We start from the raw sequence: 24,856 nt of genomic DNA, 5'->3' as shown, positions 1-24,856 counted from the left end.
GCCCCCAGGAGACTAGCAGCCAATGAGATGGGCCCTTCCTCCACGAGCCAAGGATATTCACCAATCAGAGGCTGACATGGGCGGGACTGCAGATACGGGAGTCCCATCACTCCCCGGCCTGTTGACTAGTTCCCGCCTTTTTTATGGAGACTCAGGAGGATGTTGCTTCTGGTTACGGAAAAATTGCCCTCCTCTCTGCCGCGCGCGTGGTGCCACTGCGCATGCGCCTGCGCGTGGCATCGGCCCGAAAGGTTTTCCCGTGATGTGTGGGTTTCGCAAAGAAGAAACACACAACAAGACCATTTCTGGTGAGGTGAGGAATGCTCCACCCAAGAAAGTTCTATGTGCCCAATTTGATCTCTCAAAGGCGGGAAACTGTCCCCGTCCACAGCTTAAAGCCTGGCCACTCGGCAGCTCCAACCGACTTTTCCCTCCTAGGTTTCCTGTCTTCTTGTGTTATGCCATTATCTAGCAGGCCAGACTGCTCAGAATTTAACAACCCCTCACCCCCGCCCTAACCTCCACCCCTAAGCTCCCTGCATCCTATCAGTTCAAAGAAACAGTTTATTAGCGCCTCTTCTGGACGATTAGGTTAAGAAGTACTAGCCACTGTACCGGAGAAGGCAATGGCAACCCACTCCAGTACTCTTGCCTGGCAAATCCTATGGATGGAGGGCCCTGGTAGGCTGCAGTCCATGGGGTCTCTAGGAGTCGGACACAACTGAGCGACTTCACTTTTATGCACTGGAGAAGGAAATGGCAACCCACTCCAGTGTTCTTGCCTGGAGAATCCCAGGGACGGTGGAGCCTGGTGGGCTGCCGTCTAGGGGGTCGCACAGAGTTGGACACGACTGAAGCACAGAGTTGGACACGACTGAAGCGACTTAGCAGCAGCAGCAGCAGCCATTACTTGGCCTATGACAACTGATCTGACAACAGTCAGTTTTCTTCAAGTGGTTACACACAGTCCATCTCTACCCTAGAACCACAGAAAGCTTTGGGAAACACTGTATGACTGCATCACTTGCCTTCAGAGGCTCTCTCCTTAGCACACAACTCAGACTCTTCAGAATGTGACTTTCAGGCCTCTCATGTTTCCACCTCTCAGTGTTTGAGGTCCATCCTTACACGGAGCCACTGTCAGTTTGCCAGACACACTCCACAAACGGTCCCCTCTGGGCCTATAGCATTTGCAGATCCCTCTGGCTGCAATACTTCACATGTTCTACTATTTAACCCCTACTTCATCTCATTTTCCTACTCTGCTTTCCCAAGGCACGTTAAGAAGCCATTCTCAAGCCTTCAGATCTGTGTTAGATACCCCAAGAACCAGAATATCTTACTACCCTACCTGGATACTTAACCACACTATATTGTAAATATCTACTGATTTATCTGAATACCTCAATATATTGTAAGCTCCAGCTGGTCAGAGACTATATCTTGAGAACAGAAGCTCAAAATCATTTCATGAATAAAGGTATATAAATTATTTTCATTTGACAGCAAGCTTTTATTACATATAAGCAAGTTCTCACAACAGATCTCATAATTTAGAAAAGGAAACCTTGAGAGAAAACTTCATATGTATCCAGCATTTTCTATAACTCTGACTGGCTAGGAATAAACAAGATATTAATATTATGAGGTTTTAAAATATAACATTATTTTTAATTATAAAAATAATTCATGCAGCTTAGAAAAAATTTAGTCAAAAAGTATAAGATAAAAATGGAAGTTCTCATTTCCCTGCTCATACTGATACCAAATGTAACTCCTTGTTAATAGTTCAGGGTGGATCCTTTAAGACTTACATTTACAAATTGGTGGTATTCGTAAACCAAATCTGAACATGGGCCTTGAATACTGTGAAGATTTCTTCTTTTTCTAATCTTCATGGGTCAACTTCATTTCTCATTGAAGACAGGCTTCTTGCTTCCTCATTTCATTTGAATGAGTATAGCTAACAAGTTGCAAATTTTTATAGGTCCTCAGAGTTCAGTAAGAGCAACCAGGCTATGCTGAAACCTTAGCCCAATTCCAAATCCCAGGAAGAGGATTCAGTTAGCCTATGGTGAGTCAGATGCACATTCTATGGTCTTCCTGGGTGAGTAACTTGGGAACATGATAAAAGGTAGGGAAGTCTGGTCAGATAAAACCATAAGTATTCACTGCAATATATTTTGGCCTTCATCCCATGTTGGAACATCCTTTTTAAAGGCCATTATCATTCAATTGCATTAAATTAAATTTTATGAGCCCATTGCATTAAATTTTATCAGCCCATTACATTTAAAAAGTGAGACAATACTAGTAGGCATGTACATTGTATCCAGATTTTCATTATTGTAAGCAATATAAAAGTGAACATATGTTTTTTTGCAATATCTATATTATACATCATGAAATTTTGGGATCATAGAGTGGTCTGTCAAAGCTATGGTTTTTCCAGTAGTCATGTTTGGATGTGAGAGCTGGACTGTAAAGAAGGCTGAGCGCCGAAGAACTGATGCTTCTGAACTGTGGTGTTGGAGAAGACTCTTGAGAGTCCCTTGGACTGCAAGGAGATCCAACCAGTCCATCGTAAAGGAAGTCAGTCCAGAATATTCATTGGAAGGACTGATGCTGAAGCTGAAACTCCAATACTTTGGCCACCTGATGTGAAGAACTGACTCATTGGAAAAGACCCTGATGCTGAGCAAGATTAAAGGCGGGCGGAGGAGGGGACAACAGAGGATGAGATGGTTGGATGGCATCACCGACTGGATGGACATGAGTTTGAGTAAGCTCCGGGAGTTGGTGATGGACAGGGAAGGAAGCCTGGAGTGCTGCAATCCAGCAGCAAAGAGTCGGACACGACTGAGCGACTGAACTGAACTGAGAGTGGTCTCTGCGTTTGAAATTTTCATATATGTTACTACTTGTTTCCCCCCAAAAGGCTGTAACAAAAAGACACTTCCACGTATACTGAGTATTCCCATTCTTCTTGCATGCGTGCTAAGTCGCTTCAGTCCTGTCCGACTCTGTGCGACCCTATGGACTGCAGACTGCCAGGCTCCTCTGGTCCTAAGATTCTCGGCTGTTCCTGGGCGCGCACACAGGAGGGCCCCGCCCAGCCCTCGGTGGGCGGGGACAAGTCGGTCTAAGCTCCGGAAGCGGCATCTGTCTGCTCCTTTAACGTGTCGCGGGGAGTGGGACGCGTCGCAAAAAGTCGCGGTGGAACTTCCCTACGATCTACAGACCTGGCACTTTACGGTGCTAAGCCCTGCTGAGCTGGGAGATGTCGGCTGCGGGCCGCGCCGAGTCCTTGGGTCCTCCCGACAGCTTTGCGAAGCGGGTCCTGGTGACCGGGGGTGCTGGTTTCATGTAGGTAACGGCGCCGCTGGCCGAGTAGTGGCTCCCCCCAAACCCCAGCCTTTTCCTGCGCCTCTGCTTGCCCTTGGCAACTTGGGACCAGCTTTGGGGATCTGATTGACAGGGGGAGGGTCTTAACGCACGACCTGGATCGTTTCAGCTTCTCCTTTCCTGGCCTGCGAAGACGTGGCTCCTTTGAAACTACGACTTCTTTTAAACGTCTCCCAATCAAAGGTAGCTCAGAGGCTAAAGCGTCTGCCCGCAATGCGGGAGACCCGGGTTCGATCCCTGGGTTGGGAAGATCCCCTGGAGAAGGAAAGGGCAACCCACTCTAGTATTCTTGCCTGGAGAATCCCATGGACGGAAGAGCCTGGTGGGCTACAGTCCACGGGGTCGCAAAGGGTCGGACACGACTGAGCCACTTCACTTCACTTCACTTCAATCAAGGCAGAAGTGCCGTGGTACTGTTCCTCTTTCTACCTGGCCCGACATTTACCTGTCACTCTTTTGAGCACGTCCGCTTTGCAGAAAGTTTCTCGTCAACTCCTCCAACCCCGGTCCGGTTCCCACCCCACCTTTACCCCCTCGAAACACAGGCCTTGTACGTGTAGGCTTCATGAAACGGTTCTTGGATTATGAGAGCGGTTTCATTCATGCAGCCGACTTAAAAAAAAAAATCCTCTGCGGGTGTTTTGACCTATACTAGTCGTCTGAAAGCCTCTTTCCGTCTCACACCCGCATTTAATCAGCAAGTCCTCTCTCTACTTCCTAAGCGACCACATCTTACCTTCCTCCCCATTTGACCCTAAACCCTGTTACTGTCTGCTTTTGCCTAGACTACTACTGTAACCTCCTGATTAGTCATACCACTTTCACCTTTGTTCCCTTAGAGTTTGTTCTCACGCACAGTCTGTGTTTGTTAAGTAAACGGGTGTCTCATTTCACTCCAAAGGTTTCTTTCGGGCTTAAAATAATATTCAGACTCTTAGTCACATCTAGAAGACTCTCAGGGGCCCAAGCTGGAACCTGATCTCCTGTCTTTCTTCCTCTTGCTTTTCTGTGCCTGCCACCCTTACCCCCTGAAACATGGGAGGCTAGCTCCTCCTCTACTGAGGCCTTGGTCCTTGCTTCCTCTTTGCTGATGCTCTTTGTTTTTGCATCACTCAGTTCAGATGTTTGCTCAGACATCACCTCCACCTGGCCCACCCTATCTAAGTAGCCCCTCTCCCAACTAACACGTTTACCACTACCTGAAATAATATTGCATATTTGTGTTTACTTGCTTAGTGTCTGCATTCGCACGCACCCTAGAATGTAAACTGGTGAGGGCAGAGAACTATGGTTCTCTCAACACCTGGCGGAATGCTCCCACCCCATTAGTACATTAGATTACCTCTTCTAATGGGACAGTGACTTGGAGGAGGGTACTAGGCAAGCTTCCTTTAGTGAAAGGGAAGCATGGGCATAGAAGGGTTGTAAAGTGCTGGCCCAGGAAAGGTACATCCTAGAAAATTCTGTGAAAGAGCTGTTGGGTACAAACTCTGGATTCATAATTTGTTCCTAGGAGCCCAGCATTTTGGTGCATATGATAAAATCTGGTGGATTATCTCACAGAGAGATGCCTCTGTCTCCACTTCAGGGTCCTCTGATACTCATGATGTCACTATGGATATTCACCTCAGGATGGTTTCAGCAGCTCTTAGCCTTGGAAACCAAGGTTTACCCTAGAACTTCTCTAGGACCTTCCTCTCTCCCCACCCCCAGGATTCTACTTTACACCTCCAAATTCTTATATCAAGAAATAGGGTTTCTGTAGACATGCAGAAATTGCAATAAGATTACAGTAAACATGGACAATTCCCATGCTCATAAGAGCTTAATTTTTACATGCCTACGGTCTCTGCAAAAGCACATTAGAGTTCTAAGTCCATTTGTACTGACCATCACCTGTTGTATTTATGAAATTGCTTTACTCTTATACTCAAAGCATGCATGGATAGCATCTTTTGGCTAATTATTTTCTTATATCCAGGACCAATGAATTCTCTCTTCACCATAGTGTAAAAGGGAAGGTAAGACTTTGTATATCAATACTGTTGAGAAGATTAATGAAAAGTATGGATTGTATATTCAGCATCGTTATTCTTTCTGTTATCTTGCAATAATTTGATGGCCTCTTTGAATAGTTTCCTAATACTCAATAGCTTAGGGTAACATTTGAAAATTTAAGGAAAAGGTTAAATTTGTACTAACAAGATATGCTTTTTTCTCTAGAGCATCACATATGATTGTCTCTTTAGTAGAAGATTATCCAAATTATATGATCATAAATCTAGACAAGGTAAGTTTGACAAAAATGACCTCCATGTAAAAAGAAAATGAACTCTGCGTACTGAAACTTATTTATATTTTTAAAAAGTATTAGAATCCTGTCATGCTGATATTTTAGTTTTGTATTTAGTCATTTTTAGCAACTTAGGAGCCTACCTAGTCATGTGATCATACAAGTTTTTAATCTTACATAAAGTCTCGATACTTTTAAATTTGTTACAATAGCCTATAATATAAAGGTTTTAAGTACGATATTTTTACTGTAAGAAAGTCTTCACTCTAAATTCAGTATTTGGTGTAATGTTTAGTATAATCTTCTGATTGTTAACCCTTTTTGGCATTGAGGTATTCTGATTATTTTATTTTATTATATGGTTTTATAACTGCCACCTCCCAAAAATTGTATATTTATTTTAAAAACTAAAGTGTAGTTAAATTAGTTTTGAGAATATTTCTGTAATCTCCCTGGAGATTCTGAAAGCCATGATTCATAATCATTGCATTGTTGACTTTAAGCACAAGATACAATTAGTTACCGTAATTTCATAAAGCAAAATAGTAAAAAAAAAATATGTAGACAATAAATAATCTTTAAGTCTTAATTATTTTTGCCTGCCAACCACAGACAGTAAGTTTTCCCCCATTGGTATACACTGATTTGCTAATAATGTTACGGTTAGAAGATCTACAGTATTTAAAATAAATTGATATTTTATAAGAAAAGCTATTTATTATCACTTTTTGTGTTGTTTTTGCCCTCCTTACTTATTTTAAGTTGGATTACTGTGCAAGCTTGAAGAATCTTGAAACCATTTCTAATAAACAAAATTATAAATTTATACAGGTATGAAAATATTCTTATAATTATATAATTATTTTGTACTGTGCCTCTTAGGCATTCAGACTTGATTATAGCTTTCTACTTTATAAACCTGTGTGATATAGGCTTGGAAAGCATGCTTATTAAGAACCTTTTTAATTTCAGAAGCACATATGCTATAGAGAATATTACTGATACTTGTAGATTGATACTGCATTATAGTTACATTTGATTTTTGGTGCCTTGTCAGATCTATGAGTAGCTGATTGAACTTCCATGGTATGTAATTTTTAGGTCCTCACTAGCCTTCTAAATAAGGCCTTGCTAGGATTTAAAGAGATTGAAACAAAGTAGGGTGTTACTCAGGCGAGTCAGTCATCAAAAACCCAGTTTACAGCCCATGGTAGTTTTTTCCCATGAAGTTGATGAATTGGCCCTGGAAGGCTGATTCTTATTAGCCGCTCTTCAAAGAGTCCAAAAAATAAACCACGTCACTAATTCAGAAAGGGAAATTTTAATGTCAAATGGAAGTACCTTGTGATTTATATTTTTTAAGTAATTGTAAAAACTCTTTTTAACAGCAGATCATAAAGATTATACTAGGCAAACATTTCGTAATTTTTTTCTTCTGTGTGAAAGTGTTTCCTTCAGTTACTGAAGAATTGTTAAGAATACATATTTTTAGAAGAACTAGTATGTACATATAACATTAAAAATATTTACTTAGTTGTGGTGAAATCCATAATTCCAGTTGTTACACTTACTTTAAATATACTTCAATAATGGTTATCTCAAACTTTTAAAAATATGTTTAAATTTTTTCCTGCTAACATAGTTATCTCAGGTTGGCAAGAATATTAAGGGAAAAAAAACTAGCACAGTCCGTAGTAGTAGTTGGTGCTCAAAAAAATACTGTTTTAGATACTTATTTACAAAAACATATTTTGAATTGAATATCTTGTATACTAGAATGCAGGAGAAATACCCCATTACTGTACTTCACCCCTCAATTGAATTTTCAAGATATTCTTTTCTGTACCTGGGGTGGGGATTAACTTTTTTCTTATCATTTTTTTTGTTCATGAAATAAAATGGTTATGATTGAGAGTGCTCGATGAGACTTAGTTTTTTCATGTTTGCTTTTTAATATAGGGTGACATATGTGATTCTCACTTCGTGAAACTACTCTTTGAAACAGAGAAAATAGACATAGTACTACATTTTGCCGCACAAACACATGTAGGTAAGCATTGTTTTATGTTGCAGCTATGATAGGCAAAGTTTTTCCCAGTGTCTAGCCAAAATCAAGGTCCAATAATGGGGTCGAACAAATAGATACTTAACATACGTGAAAGAACATATACCATGTTTTATCAGAAAAGCCCGTGGTCACTCTGTCATCAGGATACTTGGTGCTTTCCAGATTACTTGTGTTAGTGTAGAGTAAAATGTAACCTTGAACATTATCTGAAAACTGAGTTTAACCAAATCCAGAATAGTGATTCCTTCTGGGGAAATGGGCCTTCAGCTGTATTTTTATATTGTTTTTCTTAAGGTGGATGGTTGATACACAGTTAAACCTTATATTATTATCTGTACTATTTTGTCCTGAGATATCTTCTAATAATTTGTCTAGCATTTTATATTGTGAAATATACCATATATTCAGAAGAATTTAGAAGTAAGGTTAAATAAATGATGATAATAAAATACCCAGGTAGCCATCACCTAAACAAAAGGTAGAATGTTGCTGAACCCTCTTTGGAAGTAGTATTCCTACTGCCTTAGTATTTGATTTTTAAGTTATAATTTCCCTTGGTGTTCTCTGCAGCTTTACTGTCTGTGTCTATCTCTAAATATCTCTGTATTTATCTCTAAAGAGTTTAGGTTAGTTTTGCCTGTTTTTAGATTTTATAAAAAGGCATACATAAAATAACATGTAGGTGTGTTTGGTCTTGATATTCCATGCTGGTAGATTCATCCATGCAGTTGGGTGGAGGTATAATTTCTTCATTGTCAGTGGCATACAGTAATTCATCTCTTTAAGTATATAACACTTCCTGTGTCTGTTTTACTCTTGTTGGTCATTTGCATTATTGGCACTTGGGGGAATTTTGAACAGTACTACCATTAAAACATTCTTACACATGCATCTTGGTACACATTAATACACATTTCTCTCAGTATAGCACTGGCATCATAAGATCTGCACATTTCAATGTAGAGATAATTTCCAATTAGTTCCCAAAGCAACCGTATGAATTTCTTCTCCTTCAGGAGTATAGAAACCCTCCTGTTATTCCAGATGTCACCAAATCTTAGTTTTGTTAGTTTTTTCCATTTTTGTCAATCTGAGTAGTGTGCAGAGTGATATTTCATTATGTTTTTAATTTGTATTTTCCTAATTACTAATGAAGCTGTGTACCTTTTATAGGTTTCTTAATAATTTAAATTTCTTGTTTTGTGAAATCCTATTGAAATCTTTTGCCTATTTTAATTAGGTTAGTTGCCTTTTTCTCATTGATTTGTAGGAGTGTATACATATATATATGTATATACATATATACACACACACATATGTATAGCCGGGATACTAGTCTTTTGTTGGATGTATTACAGATATCTTCTTCTCCCACTCTGTGGCTTATCTTTCCATGTTTTCGCTAGTGTGTTTTGATGAACAGATGTTCTTACATAAATTCTTAATTAATTTATGTATCTTTTATGTTATTGTTAATGTTTTTGGGGTCTTAAGAAATTCTCTTTCACCCCAAGGTCTTGAAGATATTCTCCCAAATTATTTTTGAAAAGGTTTGCAGTTTTACCTTTCACATTTCGATTTATAATCCATCTGAAATAGATTTTTATATGCAGTGTAAGATGAGAATCCAGTTTTATTTTTGAATGCTAATTGGGCCTCTTCTGTTTATGGGAAAGCTCATCGGTTTTCACTGCCCTGTCATATATCAAGTATCTTTATATAAGGAACTGTTTCTCAACTCCCCATTTGTCTATTTGTCTGTGCCTGTGCTGATTACACAATATATTGACTAATCTTTCATATCTGTTAGAACAAAGTCTTTTACTTGATTAATGACAAAGCAGTTTTCCTTCCAGCAGTTTATGAGATGCTTACCATTACTTCCTGTTGTCAGCCTTTGGTGACTTTATTATGTTTCCCTGATTATGAATGAGGTTAAAACCTTTGCATTTGTTTATTAGAGTATTCTCCTCTCTTTCCTATTCATATATGTCTTTAGAAAGTTTCTGTGTAAGTCTCTATACCATTTTCTAAAGGATTGTCAGTTTTTTTCATTACAGATTTTTATTAGTCATTTATTTATTTATTTACTTTTGACCTCGCCACATGGCTTATGGAATCTTCATTCCCTGACCAGGGATCGAATCCTGGGGCCACAGAAGTTAAAATACCTAGTGCTAACCACTGTACCACCAGGGAATTCCTCTATAAGTCCTTTATATACTCTGAGTTCAAGCCTTTTTCCGCTACTGTTTTTCAGTCTGTGATTGGATTTTTCACTTTCTGAAAGGTATCTTTTGACCAGTTGAAATTCTTCACTTCAGTGTAGTCCATTTGTCTACCTTTTCCTGTAGGGTTAGTTCTCTTTGTTATCTGTAAGAATTCTTTTCATACCTCCAAGGTCATGGAGATAGTCTCTTATATTCTTTTCATACAAGTTATTGTTTTGCCTTCTACATTCAGATTTTTTTCCACATGTCAATATCGATTTGACTGAACACAGTTTATTGAAAAGACTCAGCCTTTTCTTACTGCCCCTTTATTGGAGATCAGTTTAGTTCAATCACTTAGTCATGTCTGACTCTTTGCAACCCCATGAACTGCAGCATGCCAGGCCTCCCTGTCCATCAGCAACTCCTGGAGTCCACCCAAACCCATGTCCATTGAGTCGGTGATGCTATCCAACCATCTCATCCTCTGTCGTCCCCTTCTCCTCCTGCTCTCAATCTTTCCCAGCATCAGGTCTTTTCAAATGAGTCATCTCTTTGGATCAGGTGGCCAAAATATTGGAGTTTCAGCTTCAACATCAGTCCTTCCAGTGAACATCCAGGACTGATCTCCTTTAGGATGGACTGGTTGGATCTCCTTGCAGTCCAAGGGACTCTCAAGAGTCTCCTCCAACACCACAGTTCAAAAGCATCAATTCTTCTGTGCTCAGCTTTCTTTATAGTCCAACTCTCACATCCATGCATGACCACTGGAAAAACTATAGCCTTAACTAGATGGACCTTTGTTGGCAAAGTAATGTCTCTGCTTTTTAATATGTCTAGGTTGGTCATAACTTTCCTTCCAAGGAGCAAGCATCTTTTAATTTCATGGCTGAAGTCACCATCTGCAGTGGTTTTGGAGCCACCAAAAATAAAAGTCAGCCACTGTTTCCCCATCCATTTGCCATGAAGTGATGGGACCAGATGCCATGATCTTCGTTTTCTGAATGTTGAGCTTTTAGCCAACTTTTTCACTCTCCTCTTTCACTTTCATCAAGAGGCTCTTTAATTCTTCACTTTCTGGCATAAGGGTGGTGTCATCTGCATATCTGAGGTTATTGATATTTCTCCTGGCAATCTTGATTCCAGCTTGTGCTTCTTCCAGCCCAGCATTTCTCATGATATATTCTGCATATAAGTTAAATAAGCAGGGTGACAGTATACAGCCTTGACGCACTCCATTTCCTATTTGGAACCAGTCTGTTGTTCCATGTCCAGTTCTAACTGTTGCTTCCTGACGGGCATACAGGTTTCTCAAGAGACAGATCAGGTGGTCTGGTATTCCCATCTCTTTCAGAATTTTCCAAGTGCTTTGAGTTTATTGTGATCCACACAGTCAAAGGCTTTGGCATAGTCAATAAAGCAGAAATAGATGTTTTTCTGGAACTCTCTTGCTTTTTTGATGATCCAGCAGATGTTGGCAATTTGATCTCTGGTTCCTCCGCCTTTTCTAAAAACCAGCTTCAAGTACCCATATACGCATGGTTCTGTCTCTGGGCTCCTGTTCTGTTTTACTGGTCTTCTGTCTATCCTTATGCCATTACCACACTCTAATTACTGTAACTTTATAATAATTCTTGATACCATCAAAAACCCTCCTACCTTTTAGTTGTTCCAAAACTTTTGAAATTTAAGAACACTTAAAATTTTAGCTGTATTATTTTTTCTTTTTCTTTTTAGAATCAAACCCAAAAAGTGTTTCCTGTAAATATAGCACTGATAGTTTTCTAGGTTCTAAGAATGTACATGTAGTATGTAATTTGAGCTTGAAGAAATCATAAATAGCATTTCACCTTTATGTTAGTTTTAATACTGTTGCAGTTGTGGTAAATGAAAAAACATAAATAGAGCTCTTCTTTGAGACCCCATGGGCTACCCTAGGCTCCTCTGTCTATGGGATTCTCCAGGCAAGAATACTGGAGTGGGTTGCCATGCCCTTCTCCAGGGAATCTTCCCAACCCAGGGATTGAACCCAAGTCTCCTGCATGGCAGGTGGATTCTTTACTGTCTGAGCCACCAGGGAAGCCCACGCCTGAGTCTACTGTTTGCTATTCCCTTTGTCCTTTGAAAGGAACTGTTCTGAATTTTTCTTCTTTTTTCAGACCTTTCATTTGTCCGTGCCTTTGAGTTTACCTACGTTAATGTTTATGGTACTCATGTATTGGTAAGTGCTGCTCATGAAGCCAGAGTGGAGAAATTTATTTACGTCAGCACAGATGAGGTCTATGGAGGCAGTCTTGATAAGGTGAGCTTAGAAAATGTCTGTTTCAACTACTTACCCTGTACCACCATACAAACTTGTCAGATGAAAATACTCTAGACTTTTTTTTAATCCTCTGATTTTACACACTTGTGGGACTCTTCAGACTGTTATTCCATTGTTTAAATCAAGTAATACCACCGCACATAGGAAACAACAGCCTAGTCTGGTACAGATTTTATATCATTTGACTGACAGTATTTTGAAAGTGAGCTCTGACTGACCACCCAGTCTTACATCATGAATGTCATTCCCATGGGCCAACGCATGTATAAGTTAGGCTGCAGCGTAAGGCCTGTCTCCCTTATCTTCTGCTCAGAAAAGCACATTATACTGTCAAGGAGTGAGTGTGAAATCGTTATAGAAGCAGGAATTTGTTCTCCTTTGTTAATCATTTGTAAACATCATTTACACAAAAAATGGCTCCATTGTTCAGTCTATTTTTCATAGTGTTTACAGTGACCTCATTTTATTTTTCAAATATATTTATTTACCAAAACACATATAGAATAGAAAAAAAAAAGTAGCTTGAAAAGACTTATAGTGAGAAAAAGCAGACCTGACCGTTTCTCTTTAATGCCCCATCCGACTTCTGAGAATCAACCGTTTGCAAAATCTCTCTGCAATTTTTATCAAGCAAGCCTCTTCTTATACTCTTGTCGAGCTGCATCAGATCTGACACAGTAGCCAGGATGTTTTTTAAAACCTAAGTCAGATCTTGATGTTATTCTGATCAAAAACCCGTCAGTGTTTTGACAGGCCTTCAAGGTTCCACATGCTCTGTCCTCTAGCTTTCCAGCCTCATCTTACATGTTTCTTCCCTCACACCAGCCTCCTTGTAGTTCCACTGGATGCAGTTCTGTCTCAGGGACTTTGCACTTGCTGTCCTGCCTTCCTTGTAGGGTTGTTGTGAACTATAAAGAAGTTACTACATGTAAAGAAAGTGCTTAGAAAAGTGCCAGGCACATAGCTGGGTTTCAGTAAATGTCTTTTAAATGTAAGTGGTTAACATTTCAAGTTTGTAATATGTTCTCTGGTTTTTCAACTTAGGAAGTGTACATAATACTTACTTTTTAAATATATTTTTAAAATTAGGAATTTGATGAATCTTCACCTAAACAACCTACAAATCCTTATGCATCATCTAAAGCAGCTGCTGAGTGTTTTGTACAGTCTTATTGGGAACAGTATAAGGTAAGAATTGGCTTCAGAAACTGGAATCATCTTTTTTTTGGACTTAGGTATTAAAACCCCAGGTTATCATTAGCCAGCATTTTATTTTTAGAGTAGAAGGCATAGACTGAGAAAAGTTATATATTAAGGAATTTAAAAAACTGATTTTTAACATTTTGTGGACAAAGCATTGACCTTTCTTCTTATCTAGTCTGTCATTTAAAGGAACAATTTCTGGGGATTTCCCTGGCAGTCCAGTGATTAGGACTTGGTGCTTTCACTGCCATGGGCTTTGTTTCAGTCCCTGGTGTGGGAACCAAAATCCTGCAAGCTACACAGTATAGCCAAAACAGTAAATTAAAAAACAAAGGAGCAATTTGGATATATGTTGCTTCTATTTCACTAATAGGTAGAGTGTGACAGCTAGGGTGAAAAGCCCTGTTGGAAAATCCTGATTCCAAGGAGTCCTCAGAGTGAAGGGAGACAGAGGGAGAGATTTGCTTACCTGCTGCTGCTCCTCTTGGCCCCTCATGAATGGAGCTGGATTTGTCCCTGTGGCTGTGGCAGTGTCCCTGCGGGAGCCTGGCCCACTGTGAATCAACAGCTCGAATCCCTGCACTTCACTTCCCACTGATCTTCCAGTTATTCGGGACTGGGCCAGACAGGAGAAGCAAGGAATTACTTCAGGTTCTCTAGCCTCTTATGGTCCAGCAGTGTTGGTCTTGTAGCTCTTTTCATTTGTAAGGATTGGTCCAACAGAGAAAGCCAACTTGGAAGTTTAACATTTCAGATGGTCTTTGAAATAATCAAGTGGAAATGTCTTTAGTTTCCTGCAATCAGACCTACAAACCTGCCTCCATCTATTTTCATCCTTCTCTTGTCCCAGTAAAGACTCTTCTTCTTTCTCTTGGAGCTTCTGTCTTTTTCTGAATCTCATCCTCTCCTGTCTTTTCAGGAACCTTACATTAGAAAAAAAATCCCTTCGCTTCTGTCCTAAAGGTGTGTGGAATTATTTAGCCAAAATTGCCCATATTTTAAAACTGCTTATCTTTAGATAATCAATTTTTGGACCTTTCCATGACCTTAATGTCAAATACTCTTTAAGTTTCCAGTTGTCATCACACGAAGCAGTAATGTTTATGGACCACATCAATATCCAGAAAAGGTACATTTTACTTTGAATTCACGTTGTGTTTTAGTGATTGTAACTTCTCATGATTTAAAATAATCTCACTTCAGTTATTTGTACAAAATAATTTATGTTGTAATTAACCATAATTATAAATGCTATATAGGCCACATGCAAATCTTGATAGGTTTGGAGTTTGACAACTTAAGTCTCAGCTTGATACTTACAAGCTGGAATGGCCTTATTTAGGCCCTTTGAGCACCATCATTAACTTGATGGATAATGATAATTTTAGAAGAATTTTGAAAGATCAGTGAGATGATGTATGTGAAGATGCCTTGTATGTTGCAGGATTCTAAAGCACTATAGAATACTCCCATCATAAATATCTTGCCGGTGAAGACTCCTTCCTAGTTTGCAGTCAGGCCATATGTCAGGCTGTAAAGAAAGGTAGACACTAGTTAGAGAGTGATGCAGGGAGCTTGTACATAAATTTTTCTTCCAGTCCACTGATTAACTGTTCCCCAACAGTACTTTTGCCTGGAAAATCCCATGGACAGAGGAACCTGGTAGGCTGCAGTCCATGGGGTCGCTAAGAGTCGGGCACGACTGAGCGACTTCCGTTTCACTTTTCACTTTCATGCATTGGAGAAGGAAATGGCAACCCACTCCAGTATTCTCGCCTGGAGAATCCCAGGGACAGAGGAGCCTAGTGGGCTGCTGTCTATGGGGTCACACAGAGTCAGACACGACTGAAGCGACTTAGCAGCAGCAGCAGCAGCAACTCCTCTGTATTATGCAGGCCTGAGTGTCTTCCAGAAAGTAGCTTAGCAAATATGACGTGTTGTTAAAAGGCTGAAAATGTGTGTATGGTTCATTCTGTACCATAAAGCCCATTGTTAAGTAACTACTGGTCTCACTGCTAATCTTTTGAGCTGGGTTTTCTTACTTCTTAGCTATTGCATTGATCTGTCTGCCCAAAGAAAAGGTCCGTATCATTATCTGCTGATATTAATATATAGTTGGCTTAATTTTTAGAATATTCTTAACATGTTTATTATATATTTAATAATTTCTTGTCTCACCATGTTTAACATGAATTTTCTTTGAATACAGTGGCACTGGAATTGATTTATATTAATTTCACAATAACTTATTGTGTAGATACTGTATATAAAGTAAGAAGTAAGCTATGATTCGTGCTGATAGAAAACCAAAACAAAAGTGATCTTATGTTGAGGTGCTTTAATGTACCGAAACCTGGTGGTCCGGAGTCGACAATAAGAAAGTAAAGGAGAGGGAAAGAGGCTGATATTCCTTGGTTTACACAGACAGCCAATAAAGCCCCTGCCATGGGGCTTGCTCTGTTCATGGAGGCCTCAGGCGCCCTCTCAGTGGAGTGAAGACACAAAGCGCCTTCTCGAGAGGGTCTTAGAAGCCCAGGCAGGAAAGTGAACTCAGAGGGCCTCTGCAGGGGATCAGCCTGAAAAAGAGAGAGAGTGAGAGAGAGAGAGAGCAAGAGAAAGACAGGAGGACCAGAGCTCTGATGGAGCAAAGGTGTTTTAATCAGCATGATGTGGGCATATATACTGTCTTACAAGGTAGTTATTCTCTGCAAAGATAAAGATTAAAATTCCAGACTTACAAAACATAGGTGATCCATATTAAAGAGAGAGAGTTGTAAACAATCACTTTTACTGCATGGTTCACAAGAAGGAAGAGGGTACTTATCACTGTATAGAAAAACTAATGAAGGAAATACCTGGATTCTTCAGCCCCTGGGAGAGGCTTGCCTCTCCTCTTAATTCCTGAATGGAATTCATAAGGAACAGAGAATTCCTGAAAGATCCAAAACAGCACACAGGAAGCCTCCTGTTAAATGCTTCCTGACAATCTTACAGTGAGAATAAACTGTTCATGAAGACTTTACCTGAATTCTTTTTCACTATTTATATCATTTTATCTTCATTTTAATCTAGTGATAACTGGTTTTATGAAATAGGAAATGATCTTAGAGTTCTTTTACTTATCAAAATTACAATAGGTATTTTGTGAAGTGATAAGAATTAAAACTTATCCTTACATGTATTTCTTAACAATAATAATCTTTTAATGTTATGATGAGTTCACATTTATAGTTATGAATGAATTTCCAAAGTCTGAAATGATCTTTAAATATTCTTTAGGTTATTCCAAAATTTATATCTTTACTACAGCACAACAGGAAATGGTATGTTATTTACCTTTATATGCATGTTTTCCTGGTATGTTTAAAGTATTCAGTGTCAGTCTTTCTTGAAAATCATAAAGCGGTAGAGTTGGAGGCCTTAGAGTTTAGTGTCACAACAAATCTAAGAATGCCTTCTACGAGTACTAGTAATAGTTTTAAAAATAATTATAATGGTTAATTCATCTTTATAATTTGATTACTAAGATAATTTTAATCCTTAAATAATCTACCTTAAAACTTTGAGTTATGGCATTACAATTTGTCATCTATCTTTATGTAATTTTATTTTTGCAAAAGATGTATTTAATTCCTAGAATTATAGATAGTCTTCAAAATGAACTTAAGGTATAGAATTGATGAATAACTATTTCTGCAGAGGTCACTTAGGTGTTTGCCACTTTCCTAATGAGTACCCACAGATGGTTTGGAGATGTGTTAAGAATTATGGATAAAATTTAGAAGTCATGAGAATTTGTATTTTCAGTAAGAGATATCTAGGATCTTTATGGGAATTGGCTTCTCTGAAATTGTACTGTCATTGCATTACCCAGATTTGGGAGAGCTTACGTTTTTAAACTATAATTCTCTCTTTCATTTCATCTTTTTAGCTGCATTCATGGGTCAGGGCTTCAAACAAGAAATTTCCTTTATGCTACTGATGTAGTAGAAGCATTTCTCACTGTCCTCAAAAAGGGAAAACCAGGTGAAATTTATAACATTGGAACCAATTTTGAAATGTCAGTTCTCCAGCTTGCCAAAGAACTAATACAGCTGGTATGTATATATTATGAAAGGGTAATATTTTCAAAATAGTCACTGAATTAGTGACAGTAATCACAAATTTTGTCAAAATCAGCAATTTACCATTTACTCACTGGAAAAGTGAACAGGTAAGAGGAAGAACTCCATAATTATGTGCTGAGATGTGTCATTTTTGGTAAGTATATCACTTATGCAATCACAGCTTTCCAGGAAAAAAAAATTACACTATATTAAATGTACATCCCCATTATAAGACATAATGAAGTTCAAGAAATCAAATGTTAAATTGTGTGCCCTAGGATCAAGAAACAATGATATATAAATAATAGTTCTGCATGTATTAGTGAGCATCAGTTATAAATCTCAGGATGCAATAGAAAGAGTGACTGAGCAAATGGTAAAGTGTGTTTTCCTTCGCACTACTCACAGAGCATTTCTATACTCCAAATGTGTGGGTTTTCCACACCCAGCAATTCTCAGTCACCAGCTTAGTAGGGTCCTACAGTTTAACTCAGTTCTGACATATCTACCTGGAGATGGTGTCAGATCCCATAGGTTAAGGGTTCAGTCCCACAAGACTGCCCTCACTTTACAGATCAGTCCCGAGACCTGACTGTCACCTGTGCTTCTGATCAGCCAGGCATAAGTCTGAGATAATCTGCTAGAGGAACTCACAGAACACAGGAAGAGTTTGCCCACTAGATTACCGGTTTATTACAAACAATAGAGGAGGTCCTTAGGGCACAGGATACGAGGGAAAAGAGAGGGAGCTTCCTGCCCTCTCCCTGTGTGCTCCCTCTCAGCACCTGGAAGCTTTCCTCTTGGGGTCTTTACGGAGGCTTCATTAAGTAGGCATGATGGATTAAATCATGGCCACTGATTAATTAGTTCAACTTCTAGTCTCCTCCCCTCCCCAGAGGTGGGAGCAGGGAGGCAGAGTTCCATCCTCTAATTTCTGGGTTGGTTCCCTTGGCAACCAGTCTTCATTCTTAGGGGCTTTCCAAAAATCACTCATTAACATAAACTGTGATGTAGTTGAAAGGGACTTGTTATAAATAGCAAACACCACCTTTATCTCTCATCACTTAGGTATTTTTAGGAGCTCTGTGCCAGGAACAGGGATGAACATCAAATAGACGTTTCTGATTTTAAATCATAATATCACACTCAGTAATAATCAAAAGCCAAAAAATTCATTTTTTCCTATGGTTTTTATAATGTGTAATCTTTCTGAGCTTCAGCTAGAATTTAGATTATAAAGTATAGAAAGTGTTAATAAAAATGTTATTCATCTTAGCTGCCTTCCCCCCTTGGAGGAAGGCTGTTTTTCTTGTCGTTTGAATCAGTTGAATACCATTTTTATTCACTGATATCATTTTATAATTTGACTTAAACGTCTTCTCCTTTTTGACAGATCAAAGAGACGAATTCAGAGTCTGAAATGGAAAACTGGGTTGATTATGTTGATGATAGGTGAGTAAAAAGTTAAAAAATTGGGGAAATGTTTTGAAGTCTTAGGTACTTATAAGATTATAAATGTATGTCCTTACCCAGAAAAGTTTTTCTCTTCAGTTTTCTGCTAAAATATTTTTTCCTAATTATAAATGTAATAAGAATAAAGTATAACATTATTACTTACTACTGGTATGACTTAAGGGCAGTTTATTGACCCTTTCCAAGTCTGAGATTTCCTTGAGTGTGACATAGGGATAATAACATCTTGCTATGGGAGTATTTAAAAATATAATTTCTAATGTCTATAAACTACCAGACCCAGGACATGTAACACAGAGTCCTAACAAGTTTATATGTGGTTGAAATAAGTAAAGGATAAGCCACAGAGGGTTAGGCATCTGAATTATAGATGGTTTTTAACATATACTTTATTTTATAAATTTTCTATAATGGGATCATTGGGAAAATTTTTGAGAAAATTTGAATTATGGACTCATTATTTCTCTTAAGAATTTAAATTTGTAAATATATATCCACAGTGTCATTTTAAATCTGTTTTGTTTTCTAAGACCTACCAATGACATGAGATATCCAATGAAGTCAGAAAAAATACATGGCTTGGGATGGAGACCTAAAGTACCTTGGAAAGAAGGAATTAAAAAAACAAGTATGTTATGAATTGATCCCTTGAGGGTAGGGTGGGATTCAGAAAAATTTTAAGGCACAATAATTTGTTTTTTAGGACACTACAAATTTGGCAGAATGTTATGGTAAATCACTTTCGCTTTTTAAGTTTTTGCAGTTAATGTATTTCTAACATTAGTAATTGTCTTGAACTTTATAGACTAACTTCTGATTAGGCTTCTTCTTATTAGCATTTATCAGATACCCATTTCATTGATTCTCAGATGCACCTTTTTCACCTCCTTCAGAAGTATGTGTTTTACAGTCACTAGTGTCTGATAATTCTTGTTTCAACTTGTTTTCTTTCTTACTAATCTGTAAAGTAATGATTCATCTTAAGATCAGGCATCTGAGATTTGGTAAAATAGAAACAGTTGCAGTCTTTGAGTCCCTTGAGTCTTTTTATACTGAAACAAACAAATAGGAAACAAATTTAATATGTGCAGCAGAAATATATTAAAATAAATCTATATAAAATCTGTGTATATGTATGTATATCTGTTAAATTCTGTTTAGAAATGTACTCATGAGAAAAGATACCCAAGTGTAGGAAAAAAGTCTTGGTTCAGAACTGGACATAGAAAATACTTATATTGAGTTCTAAAAAGCAAATTCAAAGATAATTTATCATTTTTTCAACTGAAAAACTTTATTAATAAAGTTATAGATAGCAGCATAAAGTAATTTTTTCCATATTAACAGAAGGAAGTTCACATCATCTCACTATGCCTATCATGCAATATTGTGACATTTATTTACACGAACAAAGCACTACACGTTTTTCCTTTGACTTTAAAACAAGCACAAGTGACTTAGCTACCTTTTCCCCTGAATTGTCTAAAATCAGAATGTTTTAACACTTATACTAGCAAATTCAGTATTGAAGGACTTTTGAAGTTAAAAAGAAATGTTGATTCTTTATTTTTCTTTTATTTAGACTTTTTGTTTTGTATGGTACAGCCAATTGACCGTGTTGTAAAAGTTTCAGGTGAACAGCGAAGGGACTCAGCCATACATATTCATGTATCCGTTCTCCCCCCCAAACTGTTGATTCTTAAATCTAAGTTTTCAGGTGATGAAAGATCTCCTGATTAACATCATTGGTTCAAAATCAAATTGTTTTCATCATTAGGTAATCTTTGCCTACACATTAGCTGATGGGCAAGACTTTTCTTATTTAGTAGGAACTCAGTAAATATTGGTTAACTGATGTTTAGTTTTATTTATTTATTTATTTATTTTTTGTCTTTTGTCTTATCAGTTGAGTGGTACAGAGAGAATTTTCACAACTGGAAGAATGCAGAAAAAGCATTAGAACCCTTTCCGGTATAACCACCGTTTGTATAGCCAGGACAGTTTTCAGAGAAAGAAGAAAATTATCCTACCTACCTCGACAAGTGATATGAAATCAAGTGACCAAATGAAGCATCTTCTTTTTCATTTGGAATTAGATTATGACTTTGTGTATAAAATTCAAATGTAAAATGCCTCAATCTTTAGAAGAGGTTCAGTATCAGCATAGGATTTAAATAATCATAATTCTCTCAGAAACATTTTATCCTGAAAATTAGGAACCAGTATGCATAGGAAGACTTCTTGGTAGATGTGGGTCAGGAAGGATGAATCTCCTGTTTCTCAGAACAAGGACAGGTAGCTCTGGGCAGATGACAGCCTTTGCTGACATTGAACTCTCCAGCTTTTCCCACTGCCTAGAAAGTCTCTAAAGTCTTTTAGGCAATATAGGATGAACCTTATGCCCTAATTTATCTTTTTAAGGTCAGATGTTGTGCTACAAGTGCTTTAAAAATGGAACAAATGGAAGCATATCTAGCACTTTTTAACTTTTGATAATTTTTATAAAATTAAGTTATAAAATAGTTTTTATATTTTCAAAATTGATCATTGAACTATATAAGTCATCTTGTATCAGAGAAATTTTATCATGTATTTACTGTTTTAAATGATTTTATTTATAAAATTATCAATATTTTCATGTATTTAATGTATCATGTGGCTTTTTAAAAAGTATGTCTTTGTTTTGCTGTACAGAATTTTTAAAAGTACTTGATTATCATGTATTTTTAATTCCTGTCTCCCCTAAAGTCTTTAAGATGGTTGGAAAAGGTAACTGATTGGATATCACACAGAGAAAAGGAAAAGAGTCAAAGGCTATGCCCAACTTTCTGGCTTCAGTGTATAAGTGGTGGCTTGTTTCCTCTGTGGAGTAGAAAGTGAGGTTATTAACTCAGAAGTGGTCGAGGATGGGTGATAGGAGTGGAGAACATGAAGCTTGGGAAAAGAGTAGTAAGCAGATCCAAAATTAGTAAGGGGACTTGCCAGACAGCTTCCCTTGTCACTCAGCAAGTAAAGAATTGCCTGCAATTCGGGACACCTGGGTTCGATCCCTGGGTTGGGAAGATCCCCTGGAGAAGGAAAAGGCTACCCACTCAGTATTCTGGCCTGGAGAATTCCATGGACTAAGCCTATGGGGTCGCAAAGTGTCAGACATGACTGAATGACTTGCACTTTCACTTGCCAAATAAGAATGAAACATAAACTGAAGTTAAAACACTGTCATTTCAGAATTCTTATAGCTGTAAGAATAGACTGAGCCAGAGTTGGGCATAGTATGAGGCGCAAGGACTAGAGTGAGAACTACCGACGTGATGGTCCTCTGGTCTTAGTTAGGGAAGGAGTGCTTCTTGGAGCTCTGGAGAAAATGGATTTGGGGTAAGAGCTCAGGGAAGTGGCTGTAGGAAGTGACAGGCAGAAAATGGAACAAATTGAGAGCAAATTGTCTTCAATGGAGTTTGGTCATTAAGGGTGGATGACAAAATAAAAACACTTAGTCTGTGTCCTTTGTTCTGTGTCATTTGTTCTTGCACGTATGTTTGTGATCTTTTCATTCAGTGAAAATACCCTGTATGATGTCCCTATGTCAATTTATATCTATTCAAGGGCTTCCCTCATAGCTCAGTTGATAAAGAATCTGCCTGCAATGCAGGAGACCTGGTTCAATCCCTGGGTTGGGAAGATCCCCTGGAGAAGGGAAAGGCTACCCACTCTAGAATTCCAGGAGAATTCCATGGACTGTATAGTCCCTGGGGTCACAAAGAGTTGGACTCGACAGATTGACTTTCACTTTCAAAGGCAGAGAATGTATAAGAGCCAGAGTGAATGTTAAGATAAACTATGTATACTTAGGGTGATTACTATCGATTTGGATTCATCCTTGGTTAAAAAAAAAATAGAAGCACCATTCTGATGAATCATGTTGATAATAAGGGAGCTATACATATGTAGGCTCAGGGAGTATATGAGAAATCTTTCTTCCTCCCTTTCAGTTTAGTGGTAAACCAAAAACTGCTCTAAAAAATCATTAAAAAAAAAAAAAACTTTGGAAGTTCTCTGGTGGTCCGATGGTTACGAATCTGCCTACCAATGCAGGAGGCCTGGGTTCAATCCCTGATCAGGGGAGATCCCACATGCCATGGGGCATCTAAGCACGTGCACCACAACTGCTGAAGCCCCCGTGCCCTAGAGCCTGTGCTCTGCAACAAGAGAAGCCGCCACGATAGAAGCCTGCACACTGCAACGAAGACCCAGCAGCAACCTAAGTAAGTAAAATATTCAGAAACAAAAAAGAACAACTTTAGAAAAGAATCAACGTTGAAAACTTTTTGTCTCCAAGAGCCCTTTAAAAACTGCCTCTCTTTTCTCCCTGCTGTGTATTCAACTTACTGCTGACTTTCACTCTGCCTCCATGGCAGGAATTCTCCTTTGGATCATCAGCCTCAAAAACCGTCCTAAAAGAGACTTCCCTGGTGGTCAACTGGTTAAGACTGCATTTCCACTAATGAAGGGGGCACAGGTTCAATCCCTAGGTGGGGAACTAAGGTCCCAGATGCCATGTAATGTAGCCAGTAAACTGAGAAATTCTTTAAAAAACCTGGGAAATACCATCTACTCTCATTGCTTTAATTACTATCTTTTTTTTTTCAGCTCCTTATCTCTACCCAAGATCTATTCTGAGCTTCTGATCTCCAGTCACCTACAGCCAGACATCCTGGAATGTGAAATCAAGTGGGCCTTAGGAAGCAACACTATGAACAAAGCTATTGGAGGTGATGGGATTCTAGCTGAGCTATTTCAAAACCTAAAAGATGATGCTGTGAAAGTGCTGCACTCAATATGCCAGCAAATTTGGAAAACAGCAGTGGCCACAGAACTGGAAAAGGTCAGTTTTCATTCCAATCCCAAAGAAAGGCAATGCCAAAGAATGCTCAAACTACCACACAGTTGCACTCATCTCACATGCTAGTAAAGTAATGCTCAAAATTCTCCAAGCCAGGCTTCAATGTGAACCGTGAACTTCCAGATATTCAAGTTGGTTTTAGAAAAGGCAGAGGAACCAGAGATCAAACTGCCAACATCTGTTGGATTATCAAGAAATCAAGAGAGTTCCAGAAAAATATCTATTTCTGCTTTATTGACTATGCCAAAGCCTTTGACTGTGTGGATCACAGTAAACTGTGGAAAATTCTGAAAGAGATGGGAATACCAGACCACCTGACCTGCCTCTTAAGAAACCTATATGCAGGTCAGGAAGCAACAGTTAGAACTGGACATGGAACAACAGACTGGTTCCAAATAGGAAAAGGAGTACGTATATTGTCACCCTGCTTATTTAACTTATATGAGGAGTACATCATGAGAAATGCTGGGCTGGATAAAACACAAGCTGGAATCAAGATTGCCAGGAGAAATATCAATCACTTCAGATATGCAGATGACACCACCCTTATGGCAGAAAGTGAAGAGGAGCTAAAAAGCCTCTTGATGAAAGTGAAAGAGGAAAGTGAAAAAGTTGGCTTAAAGCTCCACATTCAGAAAACGAAGATCATGGCATCTGGTCCCATCACTTCATGGGAAATAGATGGGGAAACAGTGGAAACAGTGTCAGACTTCATTTTTGGGGGCTCCAAAACCACTGCAGATAGTGACTGCAGCCATGAAATTAAAAGACACTTGCTCCTTGGAAGGAAATTTATGACCAACCTACACAGCATATTAAAAAGAAGAAACATTACTTTGCCAATAAATGTCTGTCTAGTCAAGGCTATGGTTTTT

At 38.5% G+C, this 24,856-nt stretch overlaps 1 protein-coding gene across 3 annotated transcripts; it reads left to right on the top strand.

Moving 5' to 3' along the window:
• Positions 1-191: 191 nt before the first annotated feature.
• Positions 192-22,581, top strand: TGDS (TDP-glucose 4,6-dehydratase). 3 transcript variants are annotated; one of them, XM_040267338.1, is made up of 13 exons: positions 192-313; positions 1,988-2,074; positions 5,629-5,695; positions 6,461-6,529; positions 7,658-7,748; positions 12,136-12,278; positions 13,389-13,487; positions 14,572-14,631; positions 16,782-16,825; positions 17,434-17,599; positions 19,002-19,060; positions 19,612-19,709; positions 20,988-22,581. In XM_040267338.1, the coding sequence occupies exons 3-13, from the start codon at positions 5,639-5,641 to the stop codon at positions 21,056-21,058; spliced, it is 957 nt and encodes a 318-aa protein (XP_040123272.1). In that variant the 5' UTR covers positions 192-313; positions 1,988-2,074; positions 5,629-5,638; the 3' UTR covers positions 21,059-22,581. The 3 variants fall into 3 exon arrangements, 2 of the variants coding, with proteins under 2 accessions (XP_040123272.1, XP_040123271.1); XM_040267337.1 differs by lacking the exons at positions 192-313; positions 1,988-2,074 and adding an exon at positions 3,171-3,366; XR_005725733.1 differs by lacking the exons at positions 192-313; positions 1,988-2,074 and adding an exon at positions 3,200-3,366 and having other exon boundaries at positions 7,658-7,744.
• Positions 22,582-24,856: the final 2,275 nt, after the last annotated feature.

Source organism: Oryx dammah, unplaced genomic scaffold (genome assembly GCF_014754425.2).
Source record: "Oryx dammah isolate SB20612 unplaced genomic scaffold, SCBI_Odam_1.1 HiC_scaffold_24, whole genome shotgun sequence".
Lineage (NCBI taxonomy): Eukaryota > Metazoa > Chordata > Mammalia > Artiodactyla > Bovidae > Oryx > Oryx dammah.
Note: the sequence above shows the minus strand (reverse complement) of the source record. Positions and strands in the feature narration are given on the sequence as shown.

Coding starts and splice junctions, on each gene's coding strand:
- TGDS (XM_040267337.1), top strand. CDS start 3,281: ATGTCGGCTGCGGGCCGCGCCGAGTCCTTGGGTCCTCCCGACAGCTTT. Junction 5,696..6,460: donor TGATCATAAATCTAGACAAG/GTAAGTTTGACA, acceptor ACTTATTTTAAG/TTGGATTACTGTGCAAGCTT. Junction 16,826..17,433: donor CTACAGCACAACAGGAAATG/GTATGTTATTTA, acceptor TCATCTTTTTAG/CTGCATTCATGGGTCAGGGC.